The following is a 17,091-nucleotide window of genomic DNA, read 5'->3' on the forward strand; positions in this document are numbered from 1 at the left end:
GTCCACTAGAAAATCAGGAGAATATTAGGGTAGCTGTAATTTTTTTTTATGCTTTCTGAAGACCTTTTTCTGGAAGTAGTCTTTTGGAAAGGCTACATTTTGCTGCAACCAAATTGTTAAGCTTTGCCTCTACTGGTATTTTCTATAAATATTTTGAGTTAGAATGTTACAAGAACCTTTGGCATGTTTGCCCAAAAGGGACTACAGGAAAATGAGGCATAATTTCTATTAGAGAAATGCATCTAAAATGCACTCCTAGGTAACTAGGATCTCTAAATATCTGAGAACAATTTTACCCTTTCCTTCTTTGCTTCTCCCCCCTCCCAATCCCCCCTTTCTCTGTAATACTGAGGAGCCTTATGCTAATTTGCATAACCACCAACGGAAATGCTCTAATCAGTATTTCTAATTGTGGAGGATAGCAGATTGTACCAACACCCACGCACACATGTACAGACACACACACACACACACACACACACACACACACACATTCTCTTTCTGTCTCTGTCTCTCTCTGTCTCTTTTTCTCACCCCCCCCAACAGAATATCAGAAAATGAAATATGTTCATCCAGGTATTATCTAAAATATCAGTTTTCTTTTGCTTTAATTTGTTTGGATTACAAGACAAAAGCAGAAATCTTCCTGGTTGTAATGTCATTCTCTTTGTAAATTATACCATGAGAATTCTGAAATGAGGACTGTATTTTGAAAGAATATTTTGAGGGAGTTTCACTGTGCCCCTCATTGCTCAAAAAGACACTAGTATGGAATCATACAAACAGAAGGATAAGCCCTTGTCTTTGGGGAACTTTTCTCTCTGTTGTTCAATCCATCTGGGCTACTTGTGCTTAGAAAAGATTGACTCTTTGGGATCACTGGATTGTACTGCTCCTTATTTTGGAAGATCACTAAGAATTTTTGAAAGGTACTTGGGGAGGGACAGCTAGGTAGAATATCAGCCCTGGAGTCAGGAGGACTGACCCCAATTGCCTTTGCAAAAACAACAAACAGAAGAAAGGCAGTTGGGGTTAAGTGACTTGTCTAGGGTCACACAGCTAGGAAGTGTTAAGTGAGGCCAAATTTGAAATCAGATTCTCCTGGCTCCAAGCCTATGCTTGGACTGCACTATCTATCCACCACAAGAGGTATCTTCCATAGACATTTCTTCCTTTTTATCCCTTTTCCTGCCAGATTTCATATCATCCATCCCTCTTTATGTATTAGGAATTAAGGATTAGGAATAGTTCTGTATCAGTCTCTTCTTTGTATTTGATGTGGCATGGCAGGAATCCACATGCCCAAGTGTACTTTTGTTGAACAAGGAGAAAAATATCATTGGACAAACACTCAGAAGACTGAGACCCTGGTTCTAGCTCTTGTCAGTAACTAACGATAGAACTTATATTTCTGTGAGCTTTGGCTTTTTCGTCTGTCAGATGAGGGTGTTAGACTAAATGATGGGAGAAGAAGCATACTTGTTCTGCTTGAGCCCAAGGGCTGGAATCAGGAGCCATGGATGGAATTTGCAGAGAGGAAGTTGTAGGTCTTATGTAAAGGACAACAGGAGTTTTCCCAGAGCTCAGTAGGCTACTTCTGTGGGAAGGAAGAGAAGCACAGGCTAGATAATTATTTTTCATTCTGTGTAGGTATAGGTTGGACTGGATACTCTCTGAGAGCTCTTCTATTTTTGACATTCTGTGATTTTGTTATTTCTAAAACTAAATACTGCTAAAATTCAAAAGTGTTCTCTCTCATCTCAGAAATCTGCAAAGTGAGATAATTTTTTGTATCTGACCCTACCTAATAGTAGGTGCTTACTCTCATTCTACTTTTTACGGGACCCTCTCTCATTTTCCCTGTTAGAGGGCACACTCTCCATCTAACTATTACAGTGCACATTCTCTTTCCACGTGTTAGGGTGCACTCTCACATTCTACCTATTGGAGTGCACACTCTCATTGTACTTATTGCCCTTCTTTCTGTTTGAGCAAGTATTTTCTGAGTACTTACTGTGCTAGTACAGCACTGTGCTGGGCATTCTGGGGATAATGAGGATGATGATGATGATAATTATAATAACTAGTATTTATATATCACTTTAAAGTTTATTTATGAATATCTCATTTTATCTTTATAACAATCTAGGAGATAGATATGATTATTATCCTATTTTACAGATGGGAAAAATCAAGGAAGAAAGATAAAATGATTTGCTCAGAGTCACATAGTTATCTAGTGCAGAATTTGAACTTAGCTCTTCTCAATTACAGATCTAGTACCCTATTTGTTGTGTCACCTATGATCCTGTTGACTTGCTGAGTCAATGACATGTCTAGAATGAACCATGAAAATGACATGACCATGACAATAAACCGTTTTTCTTTTCCACAGGGGAATTGATCCTTATGACAAACCCAATACCATCTACATTGAACGTCACGAGCCTACAGGCTCCTCCACTGTCTTTCGAAGTACAGACTTCTTCCAGTCCAGGGAAAACCAGGAAGTGATCTTGGAGGAAGTCAAAGACTTTCAGCTTCGTGACAAGTATCTATTTGCCACAAAGGTGGTGGTAAGTAGGGGGGATGACTGAGGATTCCAGTGAGATGTCAGTCTTTCCTCTTGTTAGCAGAAGCTTAAAGCCATTTAAAAATAATAAAGAATTTAATTGAATCCAGGAGGACATGAACAAGACATAATGATGGTCATCTTGGCTATAGAAGTTGCTGGATTCTGAGATTCATTTCCAAAGGATTATTTAAAATTTTGGTTCATGGAAAAATTTAGGGAAAAAGATTGGAGAAGGGCCACCTACCTCTTGGTCATAGACTAGGGAAAAAGAGAAAAGGAGTTGATGTTTAGGGGTTTTGAATTGAGATGGTAGAGATTGAGAGAGCTCAAGTCAAATGGCGTCTTGTAGGAGTCAGAAGGTACAATCATGGACAGAAGTTAGTAAGCTCTAAATGGCTAATCTGCTTCTGGGCACAGTTAATAGGAAGCAGTTGAAGTCAGCCATGCTTTACATAGCCAGGCTTTTATTCATTTATATAGGTTTGAAAATTGTCTGCCCTTGGAAACTTTTGTGGTGACCAAGTCATTTGCATTGGTCTCAGCCATGTTTCCTGACCTTCCCCTCCCCCTTCTCCTGCCTCCTGCCATGGACATGCCCCTGGCCCTCTCTGTCACTGGTCTCAGTGACATATGCATGCACCTGCAATAGAGACTCACAGTGATCTCCATTGGGACAGGGAAGTAAATTTTTATTGATGAGAGTGGCTGGTGGTGAATAGGCACACTGAAATTTGTCCCTTGCAATTATATGTTGTGATATAAAAGAGTAGGAGGAGTCTGAGTTTATGAGGTTTGTGAACTCCCTGGTAAGGAAGCTTCTTGTCATTAATGCAAATTGTTAGTTCCTTCTTTGCAATTTATAGTTTTGGAGAGTTGTTGAGAGCATTGAGAGGTGCAGTGATTTTCCCAAATCACACAACCAGTTTGTGGCTAGGTCAGGACCTGAGCCCAGATTTTTGAGACTGGCTCTCTAGCCATGACATTTCTTGTTGAGATACAAAGAGCTAGGAAATCCCAAGTTACCTTTTAATGCTCACACTTCATCTTCATTAAGCTTGCTATATGTGGCTTCTTTGTTTCCTTTAAGACATCAAATTTTCATGACTTTTTATTTCTAAGAAATGGTGGGTGAGGTGACTTGTCTCCTCAAATTTTCCACTTTTCAAAAAACAACATGTTTGGATTTTTTCCCCTTAAAAAGTACACACACATATACTCCCCCCAAATCAAATCTGATCCTGTTTAAAACTTTTTTTTCCCTGAGGCTGGGGTTAAGTGACTTGCCCAGGGTCACACAGCTAGGAAGTGTTAAGTGTCTGAGACAGATTTGAACTTGGGTCCTCCTGAATGCAAGGCTGGTGCTCTATCCACTGCGCCACCTAGCTGCCCCCCTGTTTAAAACTTATGGCAAAGAGCCTTGGATTTAGAATAAAAAGATTTAGGCTCATACTTAAGCTTTGATACTCACAACTGTGTGAATGTGAACAAGTTATCATTCAACCTATCTAAACCCACAGTTTACTCATCTGTAAAATGGGGACAATAATAGCTGTTCTCTCTGCTGCCTGTAGCATTGTTATGAGGGAAGCATTTTGTAAATCCCAAAACTCTTTATGACCTCTTGTCTTATCCCCTGCAGAGACTCTTTGAAATCTTGTGATCTCTTAAACGTTCAACTGTACCTGACCCATCACACTTACCATAAATGGCTTAACCTCCTACTTCACTGAGAAGATTGAGACCAGAGGTCTTTTATATATTATCTATAGCAATAGAGAGGCACTTGCATTTATTGATTAGGGGAGTGATAATCAGACCTATACTGAAGGAACTAACAGATGTATAGAAGATGAAATGAAGTAGGATAGAGAAAGACTTGAGGCAGGGAGGATAGTTAGGAAGTGATTGTAACAGCTGTTGGAATAATCCATATTTAAGGTGATGACTGCATGAGTGAGAACAGGAAGGAGGGCAGAGATGTTGCAGAGATAGAAATGACAGGATTTAATAACCGATTGGATATTTGGGGTGAAGGAGAATGAGGAGAGAATGACAGGGAGATTGTAAACCAAGAAGACTGGAAAGGTGGTGATGCTCTTGGCAGAAATATGGAAGTTTGGAAGAGGGATGATTATTTTTTGGGAAAATATCGAGTTCTAATTTGATTGTTTTGAAGTTGAGATGTCCATGTTACTATGTTTGTCACATAATTTGAAATCTCCAGTAAGAAAGTCAGCAGACATCTCTGTCAGTATGTCTCACTTTATCCTCACAATAATGCAGAGTGCTATTATTTTACTCATTTTACAGATGGGGAAATTAAGGCAGACAAATTAAATGACTTACTCAGGATCACACAGTAAATGTTTGAGGTAGAATTTGAGTTCAGATCTTTGAGTCCAAATTTGTAGCTAAGTGTGCAATGAATGTGAGATACATGTGTGAATGGCTGCATTCCAGAGTGAAATGAAAATTTCTATGTTTAATTGGCAGTCCTTTCTCCTGTGTTCTTGATGTTAGTTATTGAAAAGGGACAGTACAATTCTGTTTGATCAAAATTACTTAAATACTCAAATGTGCCTGAGAACTCATCAGTGCAGGTATCCTGTCCAAGACTCCTTGGTTTTGTGAATCTGCTCTTCTACTCAGTCTGCTCAGGCCTGCCTTCTGTTTTCCTGGAATCCTGAAGATACAAATGGCGAATACAGACTGTTCATCAAATCAAAAATGACCAAAGAAAAATTGTGTCCCCCTTGTGTGCTTTTACGTATGAAATTATGAGCATCCTCCCTATTACACTTAGCCTTTATTGCAAGCCCGCTACCTAGGGAAATACAGAATTGGAATGGTTTGCTCTTACTGTTTGTGAGAGTGACTCTGCTCTGATGTAATTAATTGAAGTTCTTTTTCTTCCTGGCAGCATCTCTCGGGGAGTGAGCAGCAGTCTTCTGTCCAGCTCTGGGTCTCTTTTGGCCGAAAGCCCATGCGAGCCGCCCAGTTTGTCACCAGCCATCCCATTAATGTGAGTGGAAATAGGCTTGCCCAGGGAAAGGGTGAGTCTGCCCACTCACCTGCTCCTATCATGCTTCCTGTGGAAGCTTGGTGATGCTTAGGGATGTTCCTTGTGTTTAGAGATATTGGGGGTGGGGGGAGGCTTTGGGCACTCTGACTCAGGGCACTTGTTGTTTGTCTAGGGCAATTTTCCTGTTCTCAGTGTTTAGGCTCGATCTGAGCTGCTATATCTATTGCCTGAAGTAGAAGAAGGCTGGGCTCGGCAGGTGATGCTATAGAGCCATTATCAAGGGACAAGAAGTTAGACCAAATAAACACATTTTTTGAAGAACCTGCTTCTTGCCCAGATTTAAATATTCAGCCATGATCCTGGCCCTTGAGGGAACTGCTAGTATGGTTGAGGAGACAAAAATAAATATAAAAACAATCAGCAGATGATCCAAGATAGCCTCTGATCAAGAGATCAAATGTATGATACAAACTATAATTACTAAAAATATTTGTAGGGCGCAAATACCGTATGGGCTAAGCTGAGGAAAGGGTTCTTATAGGCAGTGGCATTGGTTGTGGTCCTTGAAATATAGCTGATAGATTAGCAGAAGAATGGGAAGATACATTTCAGGCAAAGGGAGTTTGGCTCTAACATTTTTTAATCTAGCAGGGTTTGTCTGTATGTGGCTTCTTAAAAGTTAGGATTTAGAATAAATTATTTGGTTTTTAGATTATCCAGGCCTCCCCCCCACCCTTACCCACTTCCTCATTCCTTAGCTTCTTTCTTTGTGATCATTTGGGGACTATGACTGTCTGTCATCCACATCAAGAAAAATGGAGAGACTTGGAAGTCCAGATTTTTTTGTTCCTCTACAACTATTTTGTTAAGATTATATTATATATATTATATAATATACAGTTGATATATATATATATATATATATATATATATATATATATATATATATATATATATATATATATATATATATATGTAAGAGAGAGAGAAATTTAAAGAGAAAAGGAGGTTTGGGGGATAACCTATAAACTCCTCAATCTGGAGGTCCCTATCACAAGCCTGACTGGCTTGCCTGCCTAGACCCAGCAGGACCAGGGGATGCAAACAACTGCATAAGTTTCTTTGCCAGAGCTAGGGGGATATGAGTGCTTGCTTGCCTCTGGACAACACCACCCATAGAGCCAGTGGGAGATACATCATGATCCAGTTTTAGGGTGAGCAGACTTTTCCTCACATATTTCTTGGCTTTGTTCCCAAAGGAATATTACATTGCGGATGCCTCAGAAGACCAGGTGTTTGTGTGTGTCAGTCACAACAATAATCGCACTAACCTGTACATCTCTGAGGCAGAGGGACTGAAGTTCTCCCTGTCCTTGGAGAATGTCCTCTACTACAGTCCTGGAGGAGCAGGCAGTGACACCCTGGTGAGGTAAGAGCACAGCCACATCACCTCCCTCCAACCTCAGTCTCCCCACCTCAACTCCTTGGTCAAGAAATCCCTTTGAGGTTTAGGGTGATGTCAGCATGGCCAGACATATTAACATTGTGGTGGATTCTTTGAAGTAATTTAGTTGTTTTTATTTGTTTTGTTTTGTTTTGTTTTGTTTTGTTTTGTTTTTGGTCTGTACAGCCAGAATGCTGTAGAAAATCAAACATTTGGAAAACATCAGCTAAAGGCAAATCAGCATTGTTAGTGTGACTTGCTTATAGGTAGCTTGAATTGAACGAAAGCCTTTTTATTTCTTCTTTAAATTAAACTTTTTGGGAGGAGGCAACGAGATGGAATCCAGATTTGTGGTTTTCCTGGTTTGGGGGAACTCCCTATGTGGAACAGCTTATCTATCAGCAATGCAGAACACCAGCTTTTTTTTTTTTTTTCCAGTTTATATTTATTTTTGAATCTTTGAATCCCTGAGTTCCTTTAAGATTCAAATCATGTACCATTTTCTGTATCTGTTTTGTATGGGTTAAGGGAATATAAGGAATTATTTTCCTTTTGTCTGTCAGACTACTATAATTGGTCATTAATAAATGCTTGTTGATTGATTAGTTGATGTATTAAGAGAGTTTCCTGAAATACTGGGTTTAAGTCATTTAACCTTGGTAACATAGCATAGGTTATATTAAAGGTAGAATTTGAACTTCTAAACACAACTCTATCCCTTGTATTTTATTTAATTAGATTAATTAATAAACATTAATAAACTTTCCTTGAAATTCCTCTCAATAATAACCTCTTTTGGGCCTCATATAGTTTGAAGTTTCTTCCTCCCTCCCTCCCTCCCTCCCTCCCTCCCTCCCTTCCTCCTTTCCTCCCTCCTTTCCTCCCTCCCTCCCTCCCTCCCTCCCTCCCTCCTTTCCTCCCTCCCTCCCTCCCTCCCTCCCTCCCTCCTTTCCTCCCTCCCTCCCTCCTTTCCTCCCTCCCTCCCTCCTTTCCTCCCTCCCTCCCTCCTTCCCTCCCTCCTTCCCTCCCTCCCTCCCTCCCTCCCTCCCTTCTTCCTTTCCTTCCCTCCCTCTCTCCCTCCCTCCCTCCCCTCCCTCCCTCCCTCCCTCCCTCCCCTCCCCTCCCTCCCTCCCTCCCTTCCTCCCTCCCTCCCTCCCTCCCCTCCCTCCCTCCCTCCCTCCCTTCTTCCCTCCCTTCCTCCCTTCCTCCCTCCCTCCCTCCCTCCCTCCCTCCTTTCCTCCCTCCCTCCCTCCCTCCTTTCCTCCCTCCCTCCCTCCCTCCTTTCCTCCCTCCCTCCCTCCCTCCTTTCCTCCCTCCCTCCCTCCCTCCCTTCCTCCCTCCCTCCCTCCCTCCCCTCCCTCCCTCCCTCCCTCCCTCCCTCCTTTCCTCCCTCCCTCCCTCCCTCCTTTCCTCCCTCCCTCCCTCCCTCCTTTCCTCCCTCCCTCCCTCCCTCCCTCCCTCCCTCCCTCCCTCCTTTCCTCCCTCCCTCCCTCCCTCCTTTCCTCCCTCCCTCCCTCCCTCCTTTCCTCCCTCCCTCCTTCCCTCCCTCCTTCCCTCCCTCCCTCCCTCCTTCCCTCCCTCCTTTCCTCCCTCCCTCCCTCCCTCCCTCCCTCCCTCCCTCCCTCCCTTCTTCCTTTCCTTCCCTCCCTCCCTTCTTCCTTTCCTTCCTTCCCTCCCTCCTTCCCTCCCTCCCCTCCCTCCCTCCCTCCCTCCCTCCCTCCCTCCCCTCCCTCCCTCCCTTCTTCCTTTCCTTCCCTCCCTCCCTCCCTCCTTTCCTCCCTCCCTCCCTCCCTCCCCTCCCTCCCTCCCTCCCTCCCTCCCTCCTTTCCTCCCTCCCTCCCTCCCTCCTTTCCTCCCTCCCTCCCTCCCTCCTTTCCTCCCTCCCTCCCTCCCTCCTTTCCTCCCTCCCTCCTTCCCTCCCTCCTTTCCTCCCTCCCTCCCTCCTTCCCTCCCTCCTTTCCTCCCTCCCTCCCTCCTTCCCTCCCTCCCTCCCTCCCTCCCTTCTTCCTTTCCTTCCCTCCCTCCCTTCTTCCTTTCCTTCCTTCCCCTCCCTCCCTCCCTCCCTCCCCTCCCTCCCTCCCTCCCCTCCCTCCCTCCCTCCCTCCCTCCCTCCCTCCCTCCCTCCCTCCCTCCCTCCCTCCCTCCCTCCCTCCCTCCCTCCCTCCCTCCCTCCCTTCCTTCCTTCCTTCCTTCCTTCCTTCCTTCCTTCCTTCCTTCCTTCCTTCCTTCCTTCCTTCCTTCCTTCCTCTCTCTCATTTATTTTTATAAAGTACTTATTAATATGTATTCTACTTATCTGTGCCTTCCATGAGACTGAAATCCAAGACTATGACCAATGTTTTGTTTAAATTTATTTTTTAAGTGGTTAGTACAGTTCTCTGCATTCTACAGGCATTACAAAAATGTTTATTGAATTGAATTTATTCAGCATACCTTTTCTGTGCAGGAAAAACTTGAACTACATGGCTTATACTTCATTAGTTTATATTCTCATACAGACCACCAATAGACTGCTCTGACTGACTATATCTTTATCCCCTTTTGCCATGAGGTTTATGCTTCTTTGCTGGTCTTCCTGATAATAGTCAAGCTAACTGGAAGGTTCATAGAGCTCTCAAAGAAAACAGGAAGTTTATAGGAGAGGGATAGGGCTTTTCTCACCTCTCCCACTCCCTCTTCTCCATCTCCTTCTTCTCCCTCTGCTTCTACCTCCCCTTCCTGTCCTCTTAGAGGGTATAAGCCACATAATGATTGAAGAAAGAAGGCTAAGAAGGAATAGTCAGACCTGAAGAAGAGCCAAAAGAGAGCAAAGTCATGGAAATAAAAGAAGAGAGAAGCTAGGAATTGGGTAGGCATAGGCTGCCAAGGATTCAAAGATAAAATGTTAGTTTTAGTAATTAAATGATCATTGGTGATCTTGGAACAAACAACTTGAGCTGAGTGGAACGCATTCAAAGCCAGATTTCGAGAGGTTGAGACATAAATAGGAGATGAGGAAGTGGAAGCAATGAGTATAAACAACTTTTTTTGAGACTGTTCATGAAAGGGAAGAGCTATATAGGAAATCTTCTGGGAAAGCAGATGGTACAGAAAAGAAGACCAGATTTGGAGTTAGAGGCTTGGGTACCAAACCCATCCCTATCATTTAATGTTTGTGTGGTCTTGGGCAGGTCACTTAGCACATGGATTTTAGTTTTCTTTCTGAAATATGAGTGTGTTGCTATACCTAATGATTAAGGTCTCTGTAATGCTGTCAAGTGATGATCTTTTTGAGGACTTGGGAAAGGGCAGATGGAAGGAGTGAGACTTGCGCCTGTCACCTCTCTAAGTTCAGTTTCTTCATTTGCAAAATGGTAATAATATTGCTGTAGTACCTATGATAGAGACTTGCTTTGGAGCTTCCAGAGAGAGAAGATATTTAAAGTCTTTTGCAGTAAACTCTAAAGTTCCAGACATTACTTGTGGCAAAGATAGAAAGCAGAGTGTCAGGTTTGGAGCCAGGAAGAAGTGTCTCTCTGTCTGACCTCGCTCTCTGACTTGGGTTAAACTATCTAACTGCTTCAGGCACCTCCGCAGGACTTATATATGGACTCGCAGAAGGACTTTTGTCACTGGAAGCAATCCTCTGAGAGTTTTCTATGCTGACAGAATCAGAGCCTTGGTATATGTCGGTGTTAATGTTAGTTAGTGTTTATTTTTCTCTTCCTCCTCCTTGAAGCAGCAGGAAAAGAGAGGATAAGAAAGAAAGCATGTGAAGGAAGTTGAGCCCCTGAGAAGTTGGGTGTCTTGTCGAAGATGGATCAGAGCCTTGAGGGCCTGCTTCTCAGTTCAGTGCTTTTCCACTTCTGCCTTGCTGCTGTTACAAAGCAGCCTGTCCCATTAATCATTCTTATGTTCTCACAATCTGTTTTCTCTTAGGGCTTGGTCCTATTCTGATTGGTACATTTGGATGGCCCCATGTTGTCTGATTTTTAAAATTGTAGTTAGAAGGTGAATTGGCAAGTCATAGAGAGACGCCTTTTGTTGGAGCAGAAAGGGCACTGGGTTTTGGAGGCAGGAGGACTAGGTTAGAAGTCGCCTTCTGGTTCTGGGCTGTAGCTTCTCTTTTACAGCCTTATGCCATTATTCTCCACTGACCTATTCTGTCTCTCAGACATGACCTATTCTAGGTCCCTGAAGCACAACTTCCATCTCCTGCTTTACTGTCTTCCCTATCTGGAATCCTACCCCCTCCTCACTTTTCCCTCTTGGGATCCCTAGCTTTCTCCAAGGCTTAAAACTAGAAGAGGCCTTTTCTGATTCTATTCCCACCTCCTCCAAATTATATTTCATCTATTTATCTGTATTTATATTTCATTTATTTATTTAACACACACACACTCTCTCCTGGAGGAGGGGGAGCTGTTTTCATTGTTGCCTTTGTATCTCTAGTACCTGGAACCATGAGAGTGAGATGAGTCTGGATTTAGGATTTTGTTGTGAATCCCAGTGAGGGAATTTTCTCTCTTAATTCAGATTACCACCTACTCAGCAATATACATACACATATAAACGTAAATACATAATTGTTTACACACAAATAAGTTGTCTGGACTACTGAGAGGTTTGAGTGACTCAGCTGGAGTCACCCAGAAAGTGGGACTTGGATCAAGTCTTTCTTACAGTGAATTTGGCTAATTGTCCATTCTGCCATGCTACCTACTCCAAGCATTTAGTAATGTTGTTGAATTGAATTGTGTGAGGGTATGCTGGTTGCTTCCCTTGGACTTCACTTTCTGCATCTGTTGAAAATGAGGGAGATTACACTAGACAGTCTTTGAAATGCTTTTAAGTTCTAAACTTTTAAGTCCATTCTTGCTTAGAAGGGAAATGGGACCTGTCTGAAGTGGATGTCCAAAGATCCTGGGCTCTGTGAGAGGAAGAGCTTCGTAGCTGGTCACTGGGAACAGTCCTGTTTTAACTTATTCTTTTAAAATGAGAGAAAAGCACTTTTCAATAATGGAACAAAGGTGGGTATCTGCTGAATGCTATGCTTGTGCTTAGCAGCATTTGCAAATGGAGGTGTTGGAAGAGCAGCAGTATGGAGGAATCGTTGGGTCCCAGTGACTCTGCGTGGTTGAATTGTTAAGAAGATGGAAGGCTGGCTGTGCCTAGTTGTTGACTGGATTCTGCAGTTGCTGCATCTGAGGGCAGCCTGCAGGGCAGTGAGCTGCATAGCAACTACCCTTGCTGGGAGGCACTCTGGGAAGCCATAAGGACAGTGTTGCAGACAAGGGCAGAACAGGGAGGAAATAGAAAAAAGAAGCCCTCACACCACACATGAGATGAGATTAGGGATTTATCAAAAGAGAGAGGCGGGGCAAAGAGAAGAGAGATGGAAGGATGGTTTGGGAAAAACATGGACTGTCATGAGATATCAGAAGAGGACGTGTTTGTGCTTGGAAAGGAAAGATAGCTAGCTCAAGGAGTCTATACTGGAGCTTGGTATAATTAGGGAAGCTCAGACCTCCCTGACATTTGAAAGAAGCTATTAAATTTGAGGTAAATTGATTCATGATATAGAATAAAAATAGAAAAAAATATAGGTGGAGAAAAAGCAAATGTTACAGAGTTTCTCTGTGCCTGGAAAATAGCATGGCAGCTATCAATTGCTAAAAAAAATCTTATGGTCAGATTTTAATTTTTATTCTTTTAACTACACCTGTGATTTTACTTCGAATGAGGAATTCTTGTTAGCGGTATATACTAGCACAATCTCCAGGGCACTGAGAATAATCTCTAATAATAGCTAACATTTATATTACACTTACTAGGTATTTTACTAATTGCTTCATGGTTATTAACTCATTTGATCCTTACAACCCCAGAGAGGTGGGTACTAATATGATTGCCATTTTATAGATGAGAAAACTGAGGTAAACAGAGGTGAGATTATTTGCTTAGGGTCACACAGATAGTATGTGTCTGAGGCTATGTCTGAAATCCTTGGAGAAATTTTCTTGGAACTAAAGTTAGAGAATCAGATTGAATGTTTTGGTGACAGTTCAGACTTTAAGCCTTTCCTATGCATCAGTGCTGGTCTATGTGTCTAGAAACCTATCTTAAGATCTTTAACATAGAACATTAGAAAATAGAATTTTGCTAGTGGACTATTGATGGTATTTCTCGGCTCTGTTTTTGCATAATGATGATAATACTGTTATAACAACTCATTTCTGTAGCTTTTTGTTTACAACTGTTTAAGTTGTATTATTTTCTGGATGAGGAAACGGAGACTCAGAGGAGTGAGTTGTCCAATAGCCATACAGCTAGTGAATATCTATACCAGAATGAGTTTGATTCAACAGGCATTCATTAAATGTCTACTATGTGTCAGGCTCTGTCCTAGGTGCTGACCCCAGAAAGCCAAAAATAAAGCAGGTTAGTCTTTGGCTTTCAGGAGTTCATGTTATTTTGGGATGGAAACAGCTTGTGGGTAGAAAATGGAAAATAAAATAGGTACAAAAGAATTTTTTCTAGGAGCATATTAGCAATGGGGGGGTGTTAGAATAAGCTTCTTATAAGAGCTAGCAAATTCAGATCTCTCCTGATTCCAGAGCCAATGCTCTTTCTGTTATCCCTTGTAGTTTGTTGTCTCAGAAGTTTTTGTAGCTGCTGAGTGATTCAGCATCCTTCAGCTTCCAATAAAATAAAAGGTTTCCCATTTTCCAGTTGTTTTTACTTTCTCTGGTTATAGGTACTTTGCCAATGAGCCATTTGCTGATTTTCACCGAGTGGAAGGAGTCCAAGGGGTTTACATTGCCACTCTGATTAATGGGTCTTTGAGTGAGGAGAACATGAGATCGGTCATCACCTTTGATAAAGGAGGAACCTGGGAATTCCTTCAAGCTCCAGCCTTCACTGAATATGGAGAAAAAATTGATTGTGAGGTATCAGCTGCTTAATCTTGTTTTCTGTATTCACAAGGAGAGAAGTGACTATAAACTACAATGGTTTGAATCTTCTCACCTTTAAAGAGAAAAATGCAAATCACAAAAAGGCTGTATAATAAAAGAACACCATTAATATTAAACTATGTTGGGTTTTATCAACACATAATACTGTAGTAATTGTAATTTCTTACATAATTTCTTTGATAATTCTGTAGTCAGATGCATATGTTAGAATTCTTTCTACAGTTTGTCCTGCCTATGACCCTCATTTGTCTTTATTTTCTCAGAAAGATACCCAGTAAGGTTTTTTTTAAGCTTTATTGATGCTTTAGGTTTTTATATCACTGTCATTTCCCATTAACTCTGCTCCTCCTTTATGCTCTCTATAACAAAAGTAAAAAATATATATATTGACTGTGTCTAACAACAAATGCCTCATTCTGTTCCCACAGTCCATCACCTCTCTACTAAAGCCATATTTCACCAATTGTTTAGAATCAAATTGGTCATTGTTATTAATCTGAATTCTGATGTCTTTTCATGTTATTTTTTCTTTACATTATTGTGAACATTTTAATATATTTTTAATCTTGCTTTAATCTTTACTCTTAGTTCAAATGAGTCTTGCCAAGTTTCATTGAATTTATCATATTTTTCACATAGTGCAATAATATTCCACTGCAGACATCCAGTATCACAGTTTGATATGTCTTTCCCCAAAGGGCATCTACTTTGTTTCCATTTTTTTTTATTATCACCACATATTTTGAATGTTTGGGTATATATCATCAACTAAGTTTTGGTTATAGGTTTTCCCCTTGATAGGCTTCTTTTGTTCCTTCTTTATTTGTAGACTTTTTTCCTCCTCTTTCCTCCTCCCTGTGTTCATAATTCTCATCTTTGCATTGTGACCTTTGCATTGTGAAGAAATTTGTGTCTTACTCCCTTTATCCCAGCTGTACATAAGGACTTGGGACAATGGGATGAGCTAGTCAAGAAAGAACAAGGAGAAAAAAAATTTAATACATATTAATACATATAAGCAAATTCATTTATATTTGAAAATGTCTGTGTTGAAACAGATATAATTTATATGTATATTTTCATGTTTGCACAGGCTCCTTTTACACTTGAATGTTAATGTGTGACCGTTTAAAATTTTTTTTTAAAAAAATTTTATTATTATATCTATTTATAAAACATTTGCATGGGTAATTTTTTCAACATTGACTCTTGCAAAACCTTTTGTTCCAAATTTTCCCCTCTTCTCCACCCCCTCCCCTAAATGGCAGGTAGTCTAATACATGTTAAATATGTTAAATTATATGTTAAATCCAATATATGTATACATATCTATACAGTTATCTTGCTGCACAAGAAAAATTGGATCTAGAAAGGAAAAAAACCTGAGAAGGAAAATAAAAATTTAAGCAAATAATAACAGGAAGAGTGAAAATGCTATGTTGTGGTCTACACTCAGTTCCTATAGTCCTCTTTCTGGGTGTAACTGGCTCTCTTCTTTATACTGGACAATTGGAACTGTTTTGAATCATCTCATTGTTGGAGAGAGCCACATCCATCAGAATTGATCATTAGTCTTATTATTGTACATATATACACGGTATAATGATCTCCTGGTTCTGCTCATTTCAATTAGTATCAGTTCCTATAAGTCTCTTTAGGCTTTTCTGAAATCATCTTGTTGGTCATTTCTTACAGAACAATAATGTACCATAACATTCATATACCACAATTTATTCAGCCATTCTCCAATTGATGGACATCTATTTAATTTCCAATTTCTAGCCACTACAAAAAGGGCTGTCACAAACATTTTTGCACATACAGGTCACTTTCCCTCCTTTAAGATCTCTTTGGGATATAAGCCCAGTAGTAACGTTGCTGGGTCAAAGGGTATGCGCAATTTGATAACTTTTTGAGCATAGGTTACATATTGCTCTCCAGAATGGTTAGATTCATTCAGAATTCCACCAACAATGTATTAGTGTCCCAGTTTTCCCACTTCCCCATCAACATTCATCATTATCTTTTCCTGTCATTTTAACCAATCTGACAGGGGTGTAGTGGTATCTCAGAGTAGTCTTAATTTGCATTTCTCTGATCAGTAGTGATTTAGAACACCTTTTCATATGACTAGAAATAGTTTCAATTTCTTTGTCTGAAAATTGCCTGTTTATATCCTTTTACCATTTATCAACTGGAGAATGGTTTGATTTCTTATAAATTTGAGTCAATTCTTTATATATTTTGGAAATGAGGCCTTTATCAGAATCTTTGAATGCAAAAATGTTTTCCCATTTTATTGCTTCCCTTCTAATTTGATCTGTATTAATTTTGTTTGTACAAAATTTTTTTAACTTAATATAATCAAAATTATCTAACTGGTGTTCAATTGTGAGTTCCAATTCTTCTTTAGACACAAATTCCTTCCTCCTCCACAGATCTGAGAGGTAAACTATCCTTCTAATTTATTTCCTTTGGAAATTCCTAACAAAGACTGTGCCCCCTAAATTTAAATCCTGTTCTTTTCACTTTACCTGGCACCAAGTCCTGATCTGTCAGCATGGTGATTTTTTGTTTTTGTTTTTTATTTTTCCTGAGGCTGGGATTAAGTGACTTGCCCAGGGTCACAAAACTAGGAAGTGTTAAGTGTCTGAGGCCGAATTTGAACTCAGGTCCTCCTGACTTTAGGGCTGGTGCCCACCAGGGTGTTTTATAGAACAGAGACCTATGATAATTTCAAACAGACTCTTCTGAGTTTTAGGTTTGGGATTTATAATGCTTGGCAAAAACACTACAGTTGTCTTTAAATTTCAGCTAAAGTAAAAATACCTCACTTCTGCTCCTAAGTTGTATTGCTTTTCTTCTGGCAAATATATTTATTTAAGAACTGCAAGGTTGGCCATTAATCAGCTTTTAGTTTCTATTTGTGATGTCAAATAGTGAAAGTCAGAATGTGTAGGAGCAGTTAAAACCTGATTGCCCTTGGATACAGGAAAGCCATAAACGAATAGATTTCCTTGCAGGTGAGGTAAAAAAAAAATGAGCCTGGAAAAAAGGGATTTAACAAATAAATATTTCTTTCAAATCCTGTTCA

The 17,091-nt window shown here is 40.6% G+C and overlaps 1 protein-coding gene across 2 annotated transcripts in view; it reads left to right on the top strand.

Annotated features, from left to right (window-relative positions):
* SORL1 (sortilin related receptor 1) overlaps positions 1 to 17,091 on the top strand; it is a 206,326-nt gene that overhangs the window by 68,268 nt on the left and 120,967 nt on the right. For both annotated transcript variants that reach the window (XM_074302641.1, XM_074302640.1), the window contains exons 6-9: positions 2,396 to 2,576; positions 5,496 to 5,597; positions 6,857 to 7,026; positions 13,778 to 13,970. In XM_074302641.1, the coding sequence (XP_074158742.1) occupies positions 2,396 to 2,576; positions 5,496 to 5,597; positions 6,857 to 7,026; positions 13,778 to 13,970 (646 nt within the window). The remainder of the gene's footprint in view (positions 1 to 2,395; positions 2,577 to 5,495; positions 5,598 to 6,856; positions 7,027 to 13,777; positions 13,971 to 17,091) is intronic.

Source organism: Sminthopsis crassicaudata, chromosome 3 (genome assembly GCF_048593235.1).
Source record: "Sminthopsis crassicaudata isolate SCR6 chromosome 3, ASM4859323v1, whole genome shotgun sequence".
NCBI lineage: Eukaryota > Metazoa > Chordata > Mammalia > Dasyuromorphia > Dasyuridae > Sminthopsis > Sminthopsis crassicaudata.